We start from the raw sequence: 22,487 nt of genomic DNA on the forward strand, positions 1-22,487 counted from the left end.
CCTCCTCCTCTCAGATCTCATCTTGCATTTGTCTTACCAATTCATTCCCCTCCTTATTTTCCGACATCAGCACCTTTCCAGTTTTTTTTCATTGTTTCCCTCACTGACTCTGTTCCTGACTAAGCCCTTTAAACTCTCCTGAGGCTGTGTGAAATTAGCTCCTGGTTGCTGTGTGTGTGTGTGTGTGTGTGTGTGTGTGTGTGTGTGTGTGTGTGTGTGTGTGTGTGTGTGTGTGTGTGTGTGTGTGTGTGTGTGTGTGTGTGTGTGTGTGTGTGTGTGTGTGTGTGTGTGTGTGTGTGTGTGGTACTGGTGGATATTCTTGGTTTTCTTTACGGCTAACTTTGATCAGACATAATCCAGGTTGTTGTTTCACTGTTGTGGGTATAACAATGAAGGAGAACAATATTTGATATAGTGCTGTCCTGCTTAAAATCCTTTTCCTTCCCTCAAGCGTGTGTGTCTAAAAATATCCACATTCTTTGTCCATCAGTGACGTTCGAGTCAGTTGTTAACGGCCATGTTCTCTCAGTATGGGTCAGATCTTGACTTTTGCCCTATGCAGTGTTGTTTTTTCCTGTCTAAGATGCACCCTAAGGTGATAAATATGGAAATCAAGTAAAGCTTATTCTTGCTCACATTTTCTGGCTGCAAATGTATTCATAGTTTTGATATTATTTTACTCACAAAACGCACAAATCCACAAACACACAAAACCTTGTTATTGTTACAGCAGTTTTACTGTCTGTGACATGATATATACATAATGATCAACCATAAAGACATAATTGAGGAGTGCAGTTTGAGTTTGGTAAGTTAAGGATGCACTATGACTGTAAAACATTATATATATATTTAAATACAAAGTGACACAAATTTAGCTTATTTAGTATTTTCTGTTCTGTTTTCTTTTTGGGCATGCTCCTGCAGTTATCCTAAAATCTTTCAGAATAAAGAAATGTGCTTGAGCAGAAATATATGGTCTATTTTACTACCATACTGAGGAGCTAGTCAAATCTGGCCAAGAAAGGATGTGAACAAACCCGCCAGAGCTCAAATGATGAGTTGACTAAATAAGAAAGTTAACTATTTTGATGAATTGTTAAAGTAGATTTTTTAAGGGGACATACTGTATGATGCCCATTTTGAGGTTCATACTTGTATTTTTGGTTTCTACTTGAAAACATTTACATGATTTATATATATTTTTAAATATGATATAGTTGCATTTAGCCTCTGTCTGAAACTGTATAATATGGGACCTTGAAGCAAAAATGCTAAACATTAAATGTTTTCAGGTTCCTTCAATGTTGGGTATTTAACATTTGATGAATCGAGAAAATATTCTGCAGATTGATCAGTAAAGGACATAATTGTTTGTTGCAATACTTGATCTCTGCAGGATTCAACATGATCATCAATATTTTTGTTCTTGCATTGACCTGCAATGATGTCAGACTTTCTGTTCATGAAGCAAAACCAATATATCACTGCCTTATGGACCATTAAGTGGAGGATATATTTACTGGTTTGGATTATAGCTGAGCTCAGCTTTTACTGTAAATAGTTTGGGTGACCTCCAGTAAAAACCTGCATGGTGAAAAAAAAACACGCTATAGTTTTTCCATAACACAGTGAAAACCAACAACTGTTCCCATACAGCAAACATAAAAAGACTTTGTCAAAAGTTTAGCATGATAGTTTGTCTGGGGCCTGTTGTGGATGTTTTGTTTGCATTCCTTTGGCTTGCATTTACTTTAACAAAGCCAGAGAGACAAGTATGTATCAGCACAAAGACACAAACAAACTAAGTTTCACTAAGTCACTAAGATGCGAGAGCGTCTTTCCACAGACTTCCTTTGAACTTTCTGTTGGCATTTACTCTGTGAACAGACATACAGGCAAACAAGAAAAAGACAAAGTGTCAGAGGAGAATGAAGGCAACGGAGGAAGAGTTTGGGGGAAATTTAAGTGAGGAGAAGCCGAGCGCAGGACGGCTCTATCATGCTGAGGGAGGAGGAAAGTTACAAACATATCTGAGGGGAGCTGAGGTGGAGGAAAGAGTGGAGGGGGATTAAACAGAGCAGAGTAATGCACTTGGAGTAAAGAAAGGATATTTATCTCTCCATCCTCCTGAGCTCTTCCCTTGTTTCCCCAGTGGAGCAGACAGATAAAAGAGCTCGACACTTGGCCTGTCGCCACGACTGCGCTATCGCCGTGGGATACCAAAAAAGGAGCGGAAGGATTCTGTCAGATAGGATGGTATTAAAAAAAAGATAGGATAGTTTTGTACAAGAGGTTAACTGACTGAATTTCAATCATTTGAATTCTGTGGGTGACTACAAGAACACAAACTGCCCAAGATACTCGGTCCCTTTCACACTGTTTTTGCATAATTTTCTTCACTTTTCATACGATATCACAGTGAGACACACACACACACACACACACACACACACACACACACACACACACACACACACACACACACACACACACACACACACACACACACACACACACACACACACATAGAAAAACAAAGTTGCCATGAGAATAAATTTTGTCTGTTGTGAACTTTTGCATCCTTTGCCCTCATTCTTTTTGTGCTCCACTCATCTGTGTTTTCATTTATCTCCATTCTGGAGCCGTCTCGCAGCTCATCAATGCAAATATATGGATTCAAAAACAGCCAATGTTTCTTTTATGTATCAGCCCAGGTTCCCTCTAATGCAACAAATTGGAGATCTAGCCACAAGTGAGAGAGCAGAAAGGAAGATAATCGCCTGCATTTTTTCCTTCTCTGCTGTTTCTTTGAAAATCTCACTCACTTCAACTTTCATATAGATTATTCAGCTTTAGGTATTTAGATGTAGTGTTGACAATATAGGCACAAAACAGAATAAGCAGGTCAGATATTAACAGTTTATAATTTCCAAGCTAAAGATGCATTGTAGATCTTGACCGACAGGAACAATGCAGCATCAGTCAGCTCGAAGAGACAGAGAGAGCGTGAAGGAAAACTGAAATGTTCAGAGCGAACAGGAAAGCACTGTGTGAGAGCTGAGACTGTTAGCAGCCAGCAGAGTCTATTCATCATCATCTGGCTTATGACTGCACACTCACTGGTGGAGCTCACCTCGCAGATCAGTGAGGAGGACCCACACTCGCAGCAGACTAGTCTGATAGACCTGTAGTCAAGAAGACAAAAAGACTAGAAACAGCATTGCCTATTGTGTTGCTTTGCAACCTGTTTCCTCAGCCAATCAAGCATCCAGGGGCAGTGGACCTGTAGCCGTGCCTAGCTAATCTAGTGACATGCTGTCTTATCTATTATTTATTACACTGCGTCCACCTGCCTGCGTCCCCCCCTGCTGGCCTTACTGTAGATCTAGATTGACCTTGACACGCCTACGAGCTGCAGGAGGACTTACTGTACAGAAAGAAACGCTGATCTGACGGCCAGAAGTGACTCTGGAACAAACTTGAGATAATCACGAGCTAGATTTGTGGAGAAGTCTGAATCACAAGCAACATGTTTCATCAGGCTTTCTATTTCTTCCTTGTCAGATTCCTTCTGTCTTGATCTCATCTTCCTGAGTTCTTTCTCTGTTCGGACGTGGCTAAGATTTTCGTCTTTCCCTTCATACTTTTCAAATTTTTGGGGGGCAATCAGTCAGTAATTGTTTGATTGATAGAAAAACGAATTGAAGGATTAATTAATAAGGAAAATTGTTATTTTTGAGCCCCAAATGTAGCATGTAAATGATATGTTATATCGAATTTCAGGTAGTTGCGGTTCCACCTACTACACAACTCTGACAAGGGGGAATAGGGAGGGGTAAAGGCATCAGTGTACTCCAGCCGGAGTGCATGTCGGGATCCTCTATACGTCTCTGAACCCCTGCTGCGTTTGTTACACTCACTCTAGATAAAAGGGATTCTAGTGTCAAATTAGTCCACGAAATCCAGTGAGCCACATAGCTCACACAGTTTGCAATTAAGAGTGTATTTTCTTCACTGACTAATGAAAAACCCCCTCATTCATTTGATTATTTGCATCATTTCAAAAGTTTGCTTAAACAACACACAACATTTCGATGGGAATACAACAGCAGATGCCCCGACAACCAGTGATTTAGCTCCAAAGTATCATTCATCTACAGACACTCTCTTTTGCTCACATCGTGTCATCTTTGCTCTATCACTCCCTCTCACTTTCCTCTGTGTTTCTCTAAAGAAGAAAATAAATGTCTAAAGATGCTATTTCTCAGAGTCCCATCATCAGTCTCCTCCTTTTTCTTCCCCCTTTCTTTTTGTTTCTTCAAAACTCTAGTTTTCTCAGTGCCACCCCCCCACCCCACCCCCACCTATCTGCCACAATTTCTTTGTAAAGCTAACTATATGTTTCTCCTCTTCCCATCAGCTATTTTTCCCTTGTTATCGATATTCATGTTCAATATCCTGAAACTGAGAGGAAATAGGAGAAAAAGGAAAGGAAGCCAGTTTGGAGAGGGTGTTGCGAAGAAGAAAGGAATGTGAAGAGTGCGTAGATGGCAAGATATTCAGAATAATAGGCTGCTCAGCTCAGTGATGATTTTCCCCTCATTAACGTGAAGAGAAAGGACAGAAGGAAGAGGAAGCATATTTTTGATGTTCAGCTTTGGGTCACATTGTTCAGATTCTGGATCGGTTGAGGGATGTTTTCAGCTGTGAGAAAAAGGAGGAGAGAGGAAGAGAGTTGATGAATGAGGAGAGATTACACAAATAGAAAGCCAAGGGGAGCAGAAGGGAAGTAAGCAGAAAGAAAAGAAGTCGTTTGTCTCAGTTTTTCGAGAAGTCGGATAGGCTGAATACAAATGTTGTCACTGGTTTTCCAGATCTTTATGTAACATTAAACTCTGGGAGGAATTCACTGTTATTATACGATAGTGTGTACCTGTATGTGAGCAAGAGAAAAAGCAGGCGAGAAAGTCTGAGTTGACGGCAATATACTATTAATCTGAGTTTGTGTAGCTATCCTCACAATATAATATGCATGTGAGCCACAGCGTACTGCTTCATCTTCTCGGCATCACATGTTATATTCAGTGTTACCTGTCTGTTCTTGTAAATGAGATGCTGGCCTGTCAGTCTTGAGGCTGTCGACACGAATACTGGATAGACTGCGGTGGAGCTGCTCTAGAGGAAAGCAAACGTGCATCCCTGTTCTTCCTCTCTCCTCCTCTGTCTCCCTTCTTACTCTGTTACCCCTCTTCCTCACCCACTCTGTCTATGTTTTCCTTGTCATCGTCTTCCCACTCTCCACTTCCTTCGTCCTCAGTCTTTCTTTTGTCCATGGGCACCCCCCCCCCACACACACACACACTTCTTTTCTCTTCTGTCTTGCTCTGAAAATGCTTCATCTATGCTTCTCTTCCCGTTGCTTTAACGTATCACTACATTCTCATGAGCAGTTCATTCCCCTGTCTACTTAGCAGCTCAGCTACAGGTACATTTTAAGAGATTTCACTTTTTATTAATACCAATTTTGCCAAGAAATATCTCCGTGAGATTTTGTTTATAATGGTACATTACATGTTTGGAATAAAGTCATTTGGTCCAGTTTAAAAAAGGTACAGAGGAATGATTTTCAGAAGGTATAGGGACGAGGAAGGCCTTTAAAAACAAAAAACATATATGTATATTTACGGTTATATATCCATATGTATATGTAGATGTGCTCCTATGGATGTTTATATGTAGGCCTATAAATTATGTTATGTTACTTTATATATAGTATACGTTATTTATAAAAAAATACAATATTGATTATTCTACAGTTAGATTTACAAATTGTACATATAGTGGATACAAGATACAGATGACAGCAATCACTGAATTGCTAAAAAGGGGTAGGATTAATTAAGTGAAAACTTCTTCCTACTCCTTTCAGACGGAATAAATTGTATATTTGTTGTTACAGGTTATTTTTTTCAAACTTTTGTTAAACTAGTTTAATTTTGTATACTTTTGTATTCTTTCTTTTAACATGTCTTTCTGATATAAAATTCATAAATAGAAATGTAATAGTATTAAATATTGATTATAAAAAACAACAACTCTGTTTTAATATAGTTTGAATAGATGTTAGACCAATATATATCACCAAAACCACACTGTGCTCCAAAAATAATGTTGGTGTAAACGTAAACGTACTACATGTACTGTTATGCCCACAAAGTCATGTAGCAAACTACCGATCCAACTTGTCCATTTAAGATATGCTATATAAAATGTTAATACCCCCATGAATAAGACAAGTCTTGTTATTAAATAAATGAAATAATTAAGGTTTTTACAACGTCTGGTGATACATTTTTTGATCACAGTGGACAAATCAGATATTTGAAAAATGTTCAAAATTTTACTGGTCCTACTCAGCATTCCTCACTTCTGTAGATGCCTAACACTAGTGATCTGTTCTACTATCTGCTCACAGAGCTCATACATAAGCCTCTCGTGATGCTGATCAGATCCCAGACCAGTGCGTGTCTATAAGTAGGATGTAGCCCAAGGAGGAGAGCAGAGACTGAGTGGAGAGGAAGGAACAAGAAGAGGGGAAGGAGGGGGAGAGGGGAATGAATTAGAGACGATGGGGGAAAGAATGAGGCAGAGAATTCGGCATGGATCCAGACCCATGAATAAAATGCATAAAGTACACAGTCAATTTTTAAGGCTGTTTAGTCTACACCGAGAGGCCAGATTTGCATCCTCATCCCTTGATTATGACATCTTCAGGCAGCACTGCAGGCATAGCTTTGCCTATTTTAATGTTAATGTGAGTATTTGTGCAAACTCACAAATTTATAAGCGCGTACATACACATGCACGCACGTACGCGCGTTTAGTGAAGGTTATTTTTGCTGAGGAAAGCTAATCGGGCTGAAGCCATTCCCACTCTGGTTCTGAATCAATTCTGTTCCTTCTTTTAACTGTCACATACTTCCTCAGGGGTCTGCTATCAGATGAGATCTTAGGCCCATCACTTTAAACTGGAGAGTAGAAAAAATTAACCGACCTGCTGGAGACCCAGAGTTACCAATGTGGAGAGACAACCTCATACTGCAGTGAAATAACGGGTACATTTATATGGGTGCAATTATCTCTGTTTGGAGTCTCATAATGGATTTGTTCATATTTGGCGTTTGTTGTTTTCACTGAGCTATGATCAGGCCCAAAAAATCAAGCCTGACTCCACATACTTTGTGTCCAAGCCCGACCGAGCCTGAACTACGGCAGCATTTTTGGGCCCAAGTCCGATTAAAAAACAGTATTTCCACTACTTTCTGGTCCAGAGGATGGCGAGCACCCACAGCGGCACACAGCCCATAAATTAGGTCTTTCATTTAAAAATTAAATACATAAAGGAAACACAGAGAAATGTCTGCAAAGCTGATCTGATTCAAGCCGAGGGAATTTTGAGAAATTACAGCCTGACCCGACCCTGCCCAGCGGGTATCAAGTTATCAATCTCCTTGTCTATAAGATTATGAAATGATCCACTTCTCATTGTCTTTGTCGGTTCAGGTTTGGCTTTTACTCTTTGGAATTGGAATTAATGTAGCGACTACCTTAACCTGCATGATGTGTTTATGTGCCATAGTAGTTTCTATCTAACTCTGTGCTTACTCTTCTGGCAGGGAATGAGTACAAATGGGGTGGGATATATACTATCGACTGGTTAGGGAAATGAGAAACAGGTTACTGCAGAGCAGGAGGGAGTCTGGAATGACAAGAGAGTTAGTAGCAGCAAGGGAAAAAAAGACCGCGGCATGAATACTAGATGCTGGCTGGAGATGTGACAGAAAGTCTAACTTTGACACTAGAAACTGGGGTTCACAATGTGCACAACACAGCCAAGTGTGCTGTATATGCTGATTTGTAGTTTTCACCAAGTTGTTTCCTCATTGTCATGCTGACCCTCCTCTTCCTCTTGGGAGGCCGACTGAACACCGCAGCCTAGTTTAACTTGATCATCTAGCTCCCAAACAGCAACGCCTAATGAAACCACTCACTGCGACATGAAGGTGTTTGAACACACTCAATTAACCATAATTAAAACGCCAGCATGGCTAAATAAACTGCATCATGTACAATTTTATAATAAAGGAATCCCATTTTCACTGACAGCTGTTGTGCCACATTTGAAACAGATTTTAATTAAACCCTAAAAAAGATGTAATTAAACTGTTGAAGTTTCTTTTTGCCAACAGAGTGTTTGCAACTTTAAATGGACATGGTTTGAAAGACTTCCCTCACTGCTGGAAACTCCAGCGCCACCTTCAACAAAGATGATATGATAATATCGACATCGTTTTATCTCATTCTAATCACTTTAAAGGGTTTGAATGACATTGGGGCAGTGTCACATCCAGCTAAACAGCCAGTTAATGCTTTAGAGACAAGTGCACTAAAATATTAATGGAGGTCTGTTGGGCAAAGAAAGGTCATTCCTGAGACTTACATTGAATAATAAGAGGGTTAGGAGTAACCACTGTGGACCTTAAGTTACACCAGCCAGTAAAAAAACAGTGCAAGCACATCTCAGGCAGCAGCACCTCACACAGTGAATGCTGTAATGTGATCAAACAGATGAAACACTTTCTCTTTATACACAACATGTGTGTGGCTGCAGGTCAAATTGAACTCAGCAGAAAACATCAACTTGTCGCAAATTGTCCAGATGGCAGAGAAATCAAGAAGACAGCAAGTGTATTTATTCCCAGTGTGCCGACTACACTATGGCTTTTGGGGGCAGCTGCTCCATGTGGCTTAAAATACTGTGACTCTAGCGGCAAGCACGCATGTAGGCCTATTTAAGTCAGCAAATGTGACAATACGACTAAAGCAGGGCACATTATACTGCAGAGGGAATTCGATTTTGATATTGTGCCACCACACTTCAACGGTAATGGCAAGAAAACCATGCAGATGATGGTGTCCCTATTAAAGTGAATTGCTGATGAACACCCTCATGTATGAATCATACTCTCAATTATAGCCTAATTTTACACATTATCCATAATTATGAAGATACAGGAAAAATAGAAATGCGTGGAAAAAATAGCAAATTGTCAATATGTTAGAGACCCCCATCCCCTGAAGAATTGAATACATTTAAATGTAGTCCACACACCGAACTGAATAAATTACATGAAAGTCAAAAGCTGAGATGGCTGTTCTCTGGTTCTCTGCTAAGCTAGTTAGCATCAGTTCAGTTTTTCTCTCAATCATGATTGAATTTTAATACTAACTCATTTAGTTTAGTTTAGCAGAAAAAACAAGACGGTCTCTCTCTCAGACTTTACAAACACCAATACATTTATCTGCTGTGTATTGGTTATAATTTATTCAGCCATAGTAACACTCTGTATAGTTGCGACATACCCGGTTGTGGATACATACTTACCTCCTGTATTCATTTCCTTTTAGCATTACCTAAGGCTATACATACATTACTATTTCTTCAGCTAGCTTTTTCCTCGTACATCTTTCATGTCAAGTTGTCTATCCATAACAATTTTACATTTTCAAAGAAATCAAGACTCAATCAGACCCTCAACATTATAGCACAATAAAAAGGTACTTACTAAATTTACATACATTTGCCCCCTCTTGAAGATCTTCATGCCTCTCTCTCTTTGTCTTTTCCACTCAACTCAACTCCTCATCTGCCTCAACTCTAAGCCCGTACAATTTGTCCTCGATCTGTTACAAATTACATGCAAGTGTGAGTGTGTATGTGTGAGTCTTTTAGTATTCCACCACCTTCTGAATCAGATTCCTGTTAAATGAATCTCTGGAGTTGAGCTCAGTATTCAGAATGAGTAACACAGGGTTGTAATGGATATGATAGACATAGCATACCCTGCCACTCTCACTGACCTTTCTTTCTTTCCTTCTTTCTTTCTCTCCTCTCTATTCCTCCGCCTCTCTCCTCTGCAATCATTTAAAGGAAGCGGAGGTAAGTAAATCCATTGTGTTTGTGATTTGACAATACCATTTTGAAACATACTGCAGTACCTTCCTGGGAGCCCCAGAGAGTGTAGTGTTTGTCTGGCACATCTTTGCAGAGCTGGAGAGGTGTTGCTGATTTAAATGCACAGCAGGTTGAGTGGTTGGTCAGACACAACATGGTATAGTTCAGCATATTAAAATGTTGCTGAAGTGGTTCTGTAGGTTTCATACTTTATAACGTACGCAGACACCTGCACATTACAGCTATATCGAATGATCATCCTCAAGGGTATTATTATGCTCCAATCTCCTGGGAAGGTTTTCCTCCTTGCAAGGATTTAGGCCACATGCATTTGTTTGTTTCTTTCTTTCTTTTTCTACACCTTATTTTCTGATTTTGTCTAATCATTTTTATAATACAAAGGATGATAATCTCAAGAGAAAAAGGCAATCTAAATCGATGCTCCCCAAAAGATGATTTGTTAAAGTTGAATATGTAGAATCTTCATTAAAAGCTATATGAAATGGAGTTTGCCAATCCTGCAGCTGCTTATTTGTCCAGCAGCTGAGTGACGGAGACGGGCAAAAACAAGAGTCATAGGCCAAGCATTCACTTGATGGCCAAAATGGCTATTTTTCTCCTTGATCATTAAGCTAACTTTCATCTTTACTTAGTTGTAACAGTAACTGTCAGTCAAACTCCTCTGCAATACTTGTTTTTAAGGTTTTTGCTGGAGGGGATGAGTTCAAACAGGCTCAAACTGACTCCGGTCTCCTGGAGGGTACTAGGCCAGGTCTGACCGACCTGGCAACCTGAGTGCTGGCGTTATTATTTTTTTTGTTGTTGCGACTACGATCTTGAGACATTAGATGGCGCTGTTCTGCTCATCCTCCATATTCAACCTTTGAGTACAATTGAGTACTGCTTCAGTTACAGACTCCACCTGGTCAATTCAGGTGATGTCTATATCTTGGTCACTTATTGAATATTATGTAATGAAGATGCAATTTTACTCATTCATTTGTCTTTTTAGGAGCATCAATTCAGTGTTTTTGCCTTTTTGCATATGCACCCAATATGTTGGGACTGTGACTCTAGAGAAGCTCCACCGCAGTCTATCCAAATATTTTCTAACAGCTTCGCTTAGTTTGAACATTGCAGAACTTACTTCTGCCACAGTAACATCCCGCATTGCACTTTTACAGCCATAAAAGATCACTTGATAATAGGAAGACTGGGGGAGATGGACATAAAATAGAAGAGGAAAAAAGAAGTGAGAACATGAGCGAAGTGAGGACCTGAGGGAGAAGCTAATTAGGTTTCATCTCAATTCAATCTTTTGTATTGGCTCAAATGCCGGCAGTTGTCATTTATAGAACAAGGACTGGATGAGTGGGTCAGCTGTCCATTTTCTGTGGACTGTTTGACTGCCTAATTTAGCTTCTCTCTAACCTACTTACCTCTCTCTGCCACTCTACCTTTAATTCAATAATAATGGAGGGAGAGATCCTGCTTTCCCAGCAGGTTTTCTTTACCCCGTTCACAAAGTGTCACTGACATAAGCTGACTCTGACTCCATGCTGCTAACACACATATGCCTCGCTTGGGGCACTACTTTACCACCACTGTGTGTGTGTGTGTGTGTGTGTGTGTGTGTGTGTGTGTGTGTGTGTGTGTGTGTGTGTGTGTGTGTGTGTGTGTGTGTGTGTGTGTGTGTGTGTGTGTGTGTGTGTGTGTGTGCGTGCGTGCGTGCGTGCGTGCATGTGTGCGTGTGTGTGTTTGTGTGTGTGTGTGTCTCACGTTGCAAAGGAAAATCTTCAAACTAAATTCAGTGCAATTGTAATGTGGTATACACCACCTGAAAGCTGGGGACCTAAGGAATAATCTGAGATGCACCAATGTGTGTCAACATATTCTTGTCAAAAATAAGACACATTAAGACACACAGACGAGGAGGGACTTGAGGAACACCCTAGATAAATCCACGCTGCGATTTAACATACAACCCATGTATTATTAGCATACCCAGAAAAAGCCATCCATCTTCAGAATACTCTAGGTCTGCTGTTAGTGGTTGTACAGTTTTTATGAGGTTGAGATTATCTTAGAGGTCATAACAGGTCATTTTACACAATTGCACAATATGACAAAAACTGCATGTTTTTTTTATGCCCAAACTGGGATTATCATAAAGTGGACATGTCTGTAAAAGGAAGACTCATGGGTACCCATAGAACCCACTTTCATTCAGATATCTTTAGGTGAGATGTTAAGGGTCCCCTTTGAAAATGGCCATGCCAAAATTTCACCTAAGTTTTGAAGTTTTAACCACTTTCTTACAAGCTAGCATCATGGTCATGGTTTGTTCCAATGGATTCCCTACAGTGTCTCATTGTGATCTCACTGTCCTCACTAGCTTTAAAACTCATTCCACTAGAGCCTGTGGAAGTCAAAATGTCGGCATCAAAATGCAAATATGGCAAATGGCGTACACAGTGAGGTTTCAGGCAGGATTATAATGCCATTTACAGCTGATCTTCCTGAGCATCAGCCTGATTCATAGACTATAAACAAAATACTAATGTGTGATATGCATTTATCACTAAACTAAATGTTTAATCCGTGTCTCTTTTCATAATGAGGTTTTTAATTGATACACAATAACAGATGTCTCCGGCTTGAGAGTGAACGGAGCTGTTGAATCAAATTGTATTCGGTTTGACAAATCCAAACCTCTTCTCAACTGAGCTTAGCTGAGACAATTATTTTCTCTTTTAATATTTCTCATTGAAGAGGCTTTGACTGCATGACTGTAGACTCCTCTGAACAATCAGAAAAATGTTTGCTTCTTCAAGTATGATTTTGGGAAAATACCAGCAGCTAAAATGTAACTCTACCTCCTCGAAATCCTTCCTCTCCTGCTGTAATTAATTTTCTATTAACAACAACACTTCTTTCTGAACTGTTATTCAGAGCACTTTGACCTCGACATTAGTGTCTTTGTCCTAGTTAAACCCATTATTTACTAGAGCATGTAACATTCTGTACTCCCCTATGTGTCTCCCGCAGGTTTCTTTGTATATTTGTGTCCTATTTTTTAAAGTGTGAAAGAACAAACAGTGGAAAGAATGGGGGCAGGGTTTATCAGTAGTTTGGTCTAGTATTTGGGCTGCATGCCGCTAGTTTTCATAACCTAGTTTCTTGCATTGTGTTTCCACTCAGGATGACTACTTCAAAAGCTGGGCTCCTGCCAAATCTCTGGATCAAGGTGAGTTTGTGTGTGATTTTAATGTTTATATGAATGCATACTGTTTGCTGAGACTGAGGTTGGATGTTAAAGCTTTATACTATTGAAGCACTCCCCACATGTGAATGTTTGGTCACCATTGTTTTTGTGGTCAGTCAGAGTATGTCACGATCAAAGTGAGGAAATCAGATACATTGGCTAATGTTAGACTGTGACAACAATCTGCACAACAACATGAAACACAGGCACACAAGGTTTGACACATTTTGTTAAATATCAAAAAGGGATTAAAAAACCAAAACACACATTCACAGAAACAAAACTGAATCTCATTATAGTAGTAGGGGATAGCAGTGGATCCCAAACCACAGGACTTTCACCTGGCGGACCATGGGCCAGACATACTAGACATACTATTAGACTTTTTTCTAGTCTTAACCAAGTGGTTTGGTTGCCGACATGTAACCATCACAGTGATGTAGCGGTCGCTGTTTCAAAGCGTCAAATAGAATGTCATCTTTTGTAAGATATGTGAAGTGTTGTGCAAGTTTGTGTGTGTGTGTGTGTGTGTGTGTGTGTGTGTGTGTATGTGTGTGGGTGGGTGTGTGATGCTGCTTCTTTTCACAGTTGCATACTGCTTATGGACTTAAGGCAACAAGTCCACTCTATCAATCACACTCAAGTGTGTAATGCTCTTAGACCCCCAGTAACTTTTGACTAATCTCAATTATTGCAAAAACTCGCTCACACTCTCACTGTCTCACACACACACCGAACACACACAAACACACACACACACACACACACACACACACACACACACACACACACACACACACACACACACACACACACACACACACACACACACACACACACACACACACACACACACACACACACACACACACACACACACACACATTTTGGGGGGTTGATTGGACTGCATCTCTTTGAACAGCACAACAAACATTAAATCTTTCTTCTACCACAGAGTGTGTCCTGTTCTGTGCTGGCTTGGTTTTGCATATTTAGCACAGTAACTGTAACTCTTCAGGGAAAGACTTGCTGTGCAGGTTTATCTGGGCCAGCTCCTCGTGGATACTGAGCCTAATGAGAACGGCTTTGCTTCAGTGCATCAACTTTGAGAGACACTCTGTAGTTTTCTGATAGAGAAGACAAAAAGTAAATAATACTCCAGCCTCCTAACCAGGGACTAAATACAGCAGATGAAGTGGAGGAATCATCCGTGCCAAAGTTCAGTTGAAGCAGCAAACGTACAGATTTTTTTTTTTACTGTGGTCTGCTATATGGACAACACTGTTCCCCAAACATGGAGGCTCTGCTTTGCATCCAGTTTGACTGTGTCTTTCAACTGTACCACTTACTATATTATATTTCATCCAATTAGACCAGAGGCAAAACACTGGCAGTTACAGATAGAGGGAAAGGACACTCACTGGACCCATAGGTCACCCTTTAGTTTTATTTTCCTCTGAGTCTTCAGGAATCAGGTTTTGTTTGAAGAGAACTTTCGAGAGTTGTGTAAATAATTAAAAAAGAGAGCTTGAGAGGGAAATTTAAACCCTGCTTACTTTCCCCACCTCCCAACAGCTGGTCGATCCCTGTGTGAAGGCTGGATTGTCTGTTTTGGAAGGTTACAGAGATTGATGGACATAGCAATGAAACCCACCTGTCACTCAAAGCAGCCGTCCCTCAATTATGCAGAACTTTAAGCATAGATATAATTTAAATGGGTGAGTTATAATATAATATAAAAAGTGTGTGTGTGTGTGTGTGGGGGGGGGTAATCCTGCACACTAAGGCGATAGATTAAAAGCACATACTTATTTTTTACATTTTTAGCAACAGTATTTATTAATAGGCTTATATTTATACCCAAAGAGGCTATTTATCACGGTTTATTGGGAGAAACCAAGCGTCTTTATGTAAAATCAGACATTCAGAAAACCCAGAGCCAGAATGTAATAATCCATTGTTTCATAACCACATTTTGCGACGATTCAACTGTGAGATTGCCAGTCGAATCAGGCTCCTCAGAGCGAATCATCGAATAGTCGACTATTCGGGGTCACCCCTAGTCAGTTGATTCAGGAAGTACCCATATATACACATATGCTTATGTTGAAGTGACAAAGGGGCCATAGTATTAATCTGAGCAAAGAAGGGAAGTAAGGTGACGTTGTTATGGAGCCAAGATGTCTTTGTGCAGAGAGATGAGTCATCAAAACATCAGGTTGTTTGTTTCCTGTTTTTCCTGACCATGTTCATTCCCTAACCCTAACCCCCTATTGCTGTAACCATGAGGACGAAGGTCCCTTAACCCAATGTACATTCCCTTGTGACATCTTATGTTTGTTGTCCCGTTGGACCTAATTTAAGCAAGAGATTTCAGTAATTACTTGAGTGAGTAAAATGCTTCTGTAACCAGAAGAAGAACTCATGACGCCTAGTTTTCCTTTAACCATGACAGGTTAAAGACTAACATTTAGAAAAAATTTCAAATCCAGTTCAAATTGTCCCCGAAAGCCCTTTGTGTCTCTGCCCACACGACACGATACACACTTTGACAGGACATAATGAGGTGACCTGTCCTTTTGAGAATATGGCATCTGTGCACTTCTCTCGAGAGACATCCTGTAGTTGAAATATAGAGCATTTTTATGCCAATTAGACTTTTTATGTGAGTGCATAAAAACATTTTTCTAAATTTTCGTCTTGCCTTGCACAACTTCAGCTATGCACTTCAGGTTTAATGTGACTGCTCCCCTGCTGCAGAGCCGCTAACATCACTATGCACACTGCAGTTACTCCCACACAAACAGCACACCTGGGACAAATGGACAGCAAAACATTTAGACAGCAAATAAATAATGGGAATCAATCAGACAGTCTGTTCTGCTTGGGGAACATTTGCTGTATTCATGTGCCTGAATTGCCTCGGGTGGGTCCTATTTTCACCCAGCTGCTATGACAGGTATCACACTCTTAAGTGTAGCTTCACCTTTCGAGTACAGCCAGTGTCAGCGGCAGGCCTTTGGATATGAGTCATCCACTGTGTGGCATAATATAGGAAATGCCTGAATCCCTTTCCCTACACAAAGCCACAATCTGTTTGAATGTCTTCCTGGAGTGTTGTAATCTAAATCTGGCATGTGTGGTCAAATGACAAAAATCATATTGAAATGACAAGTGGGACCAAAGCACTTACAGTACTTGTGGGTCAAAACAACAGACATGGTGGCACCATCAGTCACCAACTGCTGATCTCAGTTTGACTTTTGAGTCACCGGTCACCCTTGGAGACTGATCAGCAGCGGTCGACGGGGAAGAATCCAGTCCCCTGATGAATCACTTGGCGATTAATGCCTCGCTCTGTAGCGTCTAATGAATGAAATCAGTGGGATCGCAAATTACTTGTTGGTGATACTGAAACAGCAAGCGATCAAACCACCAGTGGTAAATCTGTTTTCCAGGCGTCTCGTGGCTTAATGAGGTCCAGCAGTTGATTCACAACTTATTGTGGAGGTGTGGGAAATGCTTTTAAATCTGTTCTAATCCTACAACAACATTTGAGAACACTTCAGAGTCAACTACAGTAGAGTCTGCAAGACCAGTTGGCTGCCTTGCCTCGCTGAAATCATCAGCTGTTCCTGCTCATCAGTATACTGATAATATCAGAATTGCCCTGTTGTTCTAGTTTTGCATGGAGTCCTGGTTTCTGTGTTTCTCTCTGTTTTTCCTGTGTCTGTTTGGGAACAGCAGGTCGGATTTTAAAGAATTGTTTGGTTTCTTTTGTTTGTATTGAAGCTAGTTTGAATTTCCCAGCCTGTGTTTTTGCTAGTATAAATGACATTCCTGAGACTTAATAGTGTGTTAAAATATTAGAGCCTTAATTTACACTGTGTTTATGCATATATATTTACGCTGATGTTGTGTATATGTATGTTTTTTTCCAATGGAAGTTCTGTCATTTGCATTTGACAGTAGGTTTGATCATTTGGCATCTTCCCATGATGGAGCCTGTTTTGATATCAGATTGGAAAAAAAGGTGATAATTTGGCATATTTGGTCATCCTTTTTCTGAAAGTTTTTGCGCTCTACGAAGCTCCAGCAGCAAATATATTGCTGTAGAGGCTGCGTATGATGAAGGTGATACTGTAAGTGCATTTCAAATACCAACAGAGCAGGATGCTTTAAAATAGTATTGTGTGGGTAGAAAGTTTTTCACGCCAGCATACATGAATACATTTATGGCATAAACCAGTTTCTTTTATTGTCTCCATGTATCCAACAGTATGTTTACAGTTATATAAAAGCGTGATAGCAACATGGAAGCACATATTTAGCAAAACCTGACACGCATTTTCGCTGGCAGACAGCTTACTAAACTGACAGAATCTTATATAAAATGCTGCTTCCCACAAAATATATTCTTGCAGCAATACAGTGTACTCTGCAGCCCTGCTCTCACACTGCAGTCACCAAGTTCTCCCTCCCTCCCTCCTGCCTTTTCTTTCAGTCCCCTCACTTTCTCTAAATCCTCTCATCAGTTTTCTTCTCCATACTTTCAGGTCATCTATCTCTCACCACCCCTTCATGTCATACGGCTGCGTCTCTGCTCATTGTTCCCCCAAAACTTTCGATTGTTTCTGACTTATTGAGTTCATCAGATAGAAATTACATAATGATGAACAATGGGCGACTGTGAACCGACTTACCACAGTGACATAAACACACACACACACACTCACACACACACACACACACACACACACACACACACACACACACACACACACACACACACACACACACACACACACATACACACACACACACACACACACACACACACACACACACACACACGTACACATGGATACTGCAAAGCCTGTGAGAATTAGCTTTTAGTCATTTTCATACATATTTGATTAATATTTTACGAGGTTTGGTTATTATTATCCGTTCCCCCTGTGTAATCGTAGTCTCGTATCTTCTCCTTTTTTCTTTCATCAACTTCTTTTGCCCTGCGGGAAGTCGTTAGTATAAAAAAACTCGGCAACATGCTGTCCCTTCCAGCTCCTCTTACAAGTTTATCCGTCAGAAGATACAATTCGACCATGTCACAGCAACTCAGTAGGGATCTTTTCCGCATATTTATAGTACAAACTGTTATTCAGGTCTAGAGCTGACAGTCTCCATGGTCACCATCAATGACATTTCTAGCTAGTCAGATCTCTGTCGCTAACAATTTTTTGGGTCGCATAAATCTAAAATATTTGTAGTTTGCATTTAGAAGAATGAAAGAATAAAGAATGAGAATATAATAAAACTTTTGCTTGGATTGCATTTTTCATTATTCAAATTTCAATTTGGGTACATAGTAATCAATAATGCAGGCTAATTATGAATAGAGCAATAAATCTATACTTCAGTAATGATGGTACAGCACTGTGAAGTCTGACTGTTCTTTATTTTGGCTGTTCATTAAACTTCTTTACTCTCCATTGAGATGACAAATGCAAATATTAGTTTGTATTTCAAACGTCGCTCCTTTGGACCGTGATATTACAGTAAATTATGGGAAAACAGTGATCTTGGAATTACGAGGTGCACTTACATGTTACAACCCCTCTTTTACCACATACACTTGTTTTCATGGTGACAGCTCATTGACCAGTTTATTTTAAAGTGTCTTATAAAGCACCTTTCTCGTCTTCTGACCACTTAGCGCTTTTACACTATACCACATTCATCCGTTCTAACAGACAATCCTACAGGGTCAGATCTAATCCAACCATTCAGAAGCTCAGTGTCGACAAACCGGGGATGGAAACTGCTGATCTTCTCATTAGTGGACAACCCGCTCTACCTCCTGAATCACAGCCCACCCATGTGGATGGTTAACATGTTGGGCCTCGGTACATGTTGTGCTTAATGCTGACTAAAGCTCTGTAAGGACGTAGGTGTGTGTGGGTGACACTGGCCTAGGTCCCAGACGGACTAGCTCACCCTGTGGGTGGATTAAACAGACATCTGCTGTTTTCAGATCAGGGCTTTATGTTCACGGTGCACCAACTCACTGCCCAAAGCAGACCCAGGACCAATAAGTGAGAAGTTATTTCATGTGATAAAGGGTAAAAGTTTTACCAAAGAGAGCGGAAGCCCTACGTTTAACTACCTCCAGTAGCATTATGCTTTCTGAAAACTAAGCATGTTCCTGGTTCTTACAGTAATACCCAATAGACAAACTGATATTCACTACAGAATTTAGAAAACCTTAAAGTTGTACTCCATAATAATTGACTATGTTGTTTCTAGTGGCCTCTGTGGCAGTATGATGTAACTGCAGGCAAGCATGTTCTTTCAGAGCCATCCATCTTGTCACATTAATGGTCACCATGTGTGTTGACTATTAATTTTTTATGTTTTGCTCACATTCACCTCTCTAATTACTGTCTGTTCCCTATATACCTACCTCTTAAATACTGTACACACACACACACACACACACACACACACACACACACACACACACACACACACACGTTCTTATTACACTTATGCCCTCTGACTACGATCCTGACTCAGAAGTCAGAAGTTTCCGATTACAAGTGAAGGCAGCATAACTGTCTTGTAGTCTTTAAAATATCAACCATGTCCTGATATTTACTTTGACTTTTCCCATTTACAAGGAGGCAGAAATGCTGTCAAACAAACATCAATGCAATTGTGATACAATAAGAACTGACTATTTGTCTACCCATGCAAACACACTTCAAGTGTCCTCCAGCTCAGCGCAGCCATCTTCTAGAACTCTGAATTTCATTACTTGTTTTCTACTTCTGCATTATTTTCTGCTTGGCCCCATCTGTAATAGTTGGAGTTGCCCTGAGAAGGCGTCCTTGGTAGCAGATAACAGTTGTACTGTCAGCAAGAACAATGTTAGAATCAGTATTCTGGCTATTTCTTTCTCATTTCTTGTGTATGAACATTAACAACACATTTGTGAGGCTGAGATTGCAATACATTATCCAGAGAGGGGAGTTAGTGTGGAGAATTACAAATGGCAGCAGTGTCCCATTATCACAGCCAGTCCAGAGGAGCATGGGAGAGTCAAACTGTCAGCCAATGCAGAGAAGACACAATACAGACAAAGACAGAGAGAAGACACTACAAGTTAAGTCCACAATTTTCAGGTGTTAACTACTCCTATCCATTTTTCTAATTAGATAACATCGTATATAAATGGTTGCCATGGGGACCATTCTGGCAGCAGAAACAAAGGCCATTTGTGATGCACTCTGGTTTGGCAGCAGCCGCCACAAACAAAGCCGCGGAAGCCTCCAAATGAGGAGTTTCCAAATTGCCAATCAGCCTGATTAGACGTGACATTGTGTTTTCCCAGCAGAGTGTTCTTGGTTGTTTTATATATTTCATCAGCTATTTCTCCGACTCAGTAAGCCTCCATCTATCTGATGATATACTGTCTGTCGTTAATCTCCCCAAACTCTGTCACTGCTTCGTAATACATTCTCATATAACCATCTTTGATCTGTGCCTGGAGGAGCTAAAAGAATTAGAAAGAGAGAAACTGATAAGAAAAGAGACAGAGAGGACAACAAACAACAGTGAGCACCTCAGGTCTGTGTATTAAATGGAGTGTGAGCTGGAGCAAGAACAAATATCTCATTTCGGTGTAATGTGCTAAGGGTTTGTAGCTCGCTCTCTAGGCTTTCTCTAAACATTGTTTACCGCTCTGATTTTAATGGCTTGTTGGCCACATCATAAAAAGTGACTCAATATCCATGACCCTCGGCTCAGCTCTTATCTCGCTCTTTCAGAGGGGTGAACGCTCGTAGTGTTGAGTCTTAACACATAAACGGGACTGTATATGCATGTGTTTGTATATGGGTTTTGATTCCACCCTTTGTACCCCTGTAGACAATAGAGCCTCCAATGATCATCCTAAATTAGGATAAATAAACTTCAGAGGATGTGAGCAGACAGCCGTTGCTAGCAATCATAGCACGAGACCTCAGGCTAAATGCCAGCTTGTGAAAGTGACAGTGGCATCAGAGAGTCTCAAGGGAGGAGATCCAAAGATATACACACACAAGGCCTACAGAGAACACTTGAGAGAGATTGCCTTCACAGAGGATAACTCAGAGATAAGAAAGTCATCCAATAATGAGGAGGAGAGGGGTCTGGCAAATAGGATCGAGGGGAAAGAATAATGAATATTGACAAAAAAACTAAGTTAACTTTTGCCTCTGCATACACACACACACACACACACACACACACACACACACACACACACACACACACACACACACACACACACACACACACACACACACACTTCAATCTCCTCACTTCATCCTGGTCATCACAATCCATGTTCAGTCTTTCCTGAAGCCTTGCTCGTTGATAAATACAAGAGACGGATGAGTTTAGGAGTGAATCATCTCAGGGTGTTAATGTCACAGCCTACAGACAGACATGACAAACTCCCTGTACCTCAGTGTCTGGCTGCTCTGCTCCCATCCTGAGGCTCTGCCACCACTGGCCTGTTTCCATATGAGGTGTTGTACTGCGGCGTATGCAGTGACTTATTGTTTTTGTAACGAGATGGATTGGGTTACTTTGCTTTCCCTTGGCTGAGTCTACTTGTTTTTGTGCTAGGTAATGACGCTGCAGTGATTATTTCGCACTAGAATAAATAATGGTTTTGTCACTTTGCGGCACCGACCAGTCTGGCTCGGGATTTCAGTACGTCTTTCAGGAGATTAAAAGCATTATATCAAAACACAGTCATAAGATAAGATACACTTGATTGTCTCTAAGAGGAATGGGCAATAGTGCTACACACAGCTGCAATCAAAACAATATGTAGCCAACAACACATTGGCACACCAAGACACACCTAGTATGCAACAAAAATGCTTTGTGAGATAAACAATTTAAATACATAGGCGTAAAAATGACAAAATAATAATAAAAACCACAAAACCATAGCACATAATGCATAAAACTAAATGTAACAGTGCCTCTTGCTTGTGAATTACATAAATAAGGATTAACCATTGTTGTAGTGTTAAAGATATTGGGAGGAAAGAAAGCTAAAAGCATTTGTTTCTGCATTTACTGGCTCTATAACATCTATCTGAGGGTGATTGTAATAGTTTCTTCCGTATCACTTTCATTGCTGTTTTG

General features: G+C 40.4%; 1 protein-coding gene across 1 annotated transcript in view; it reads left to right on the forward strand.

Annotated features, from left to right (window-relative positions):
- Window positions 1–22,487, forward strand: part of spock1 (SPARC (osteonectin), cwcv and kazal like domains proteoglycan 1) — a 103,777-nt gene that overhangs the window by 41,175 nt on the left and 40,115 nt on the right. The window contains exon 3 of the mRNA XM_083914821.1: window positions 13,220–13,265. Coding sequence (XP_083770947.1) covers window positions 13,220–13,265 — 46 coding nt within the window. The remainder of the gene's footprint in view (window positions 1–13,219; window positions 13,266–22,487) is intronic.

The sequence above is a fragment of the Echiichthys vipera genome, assembly GCF_963691815.1.
Source record: "Echiichthys vipera genome assembly, chromosome: 6".
NCBI classification, from domain to species: Eukaryota; Metazoa; Chordata; class Actinopteri; order Perciformes; family Trachinidae; genus Echiichthys; species Echiichthys vipera.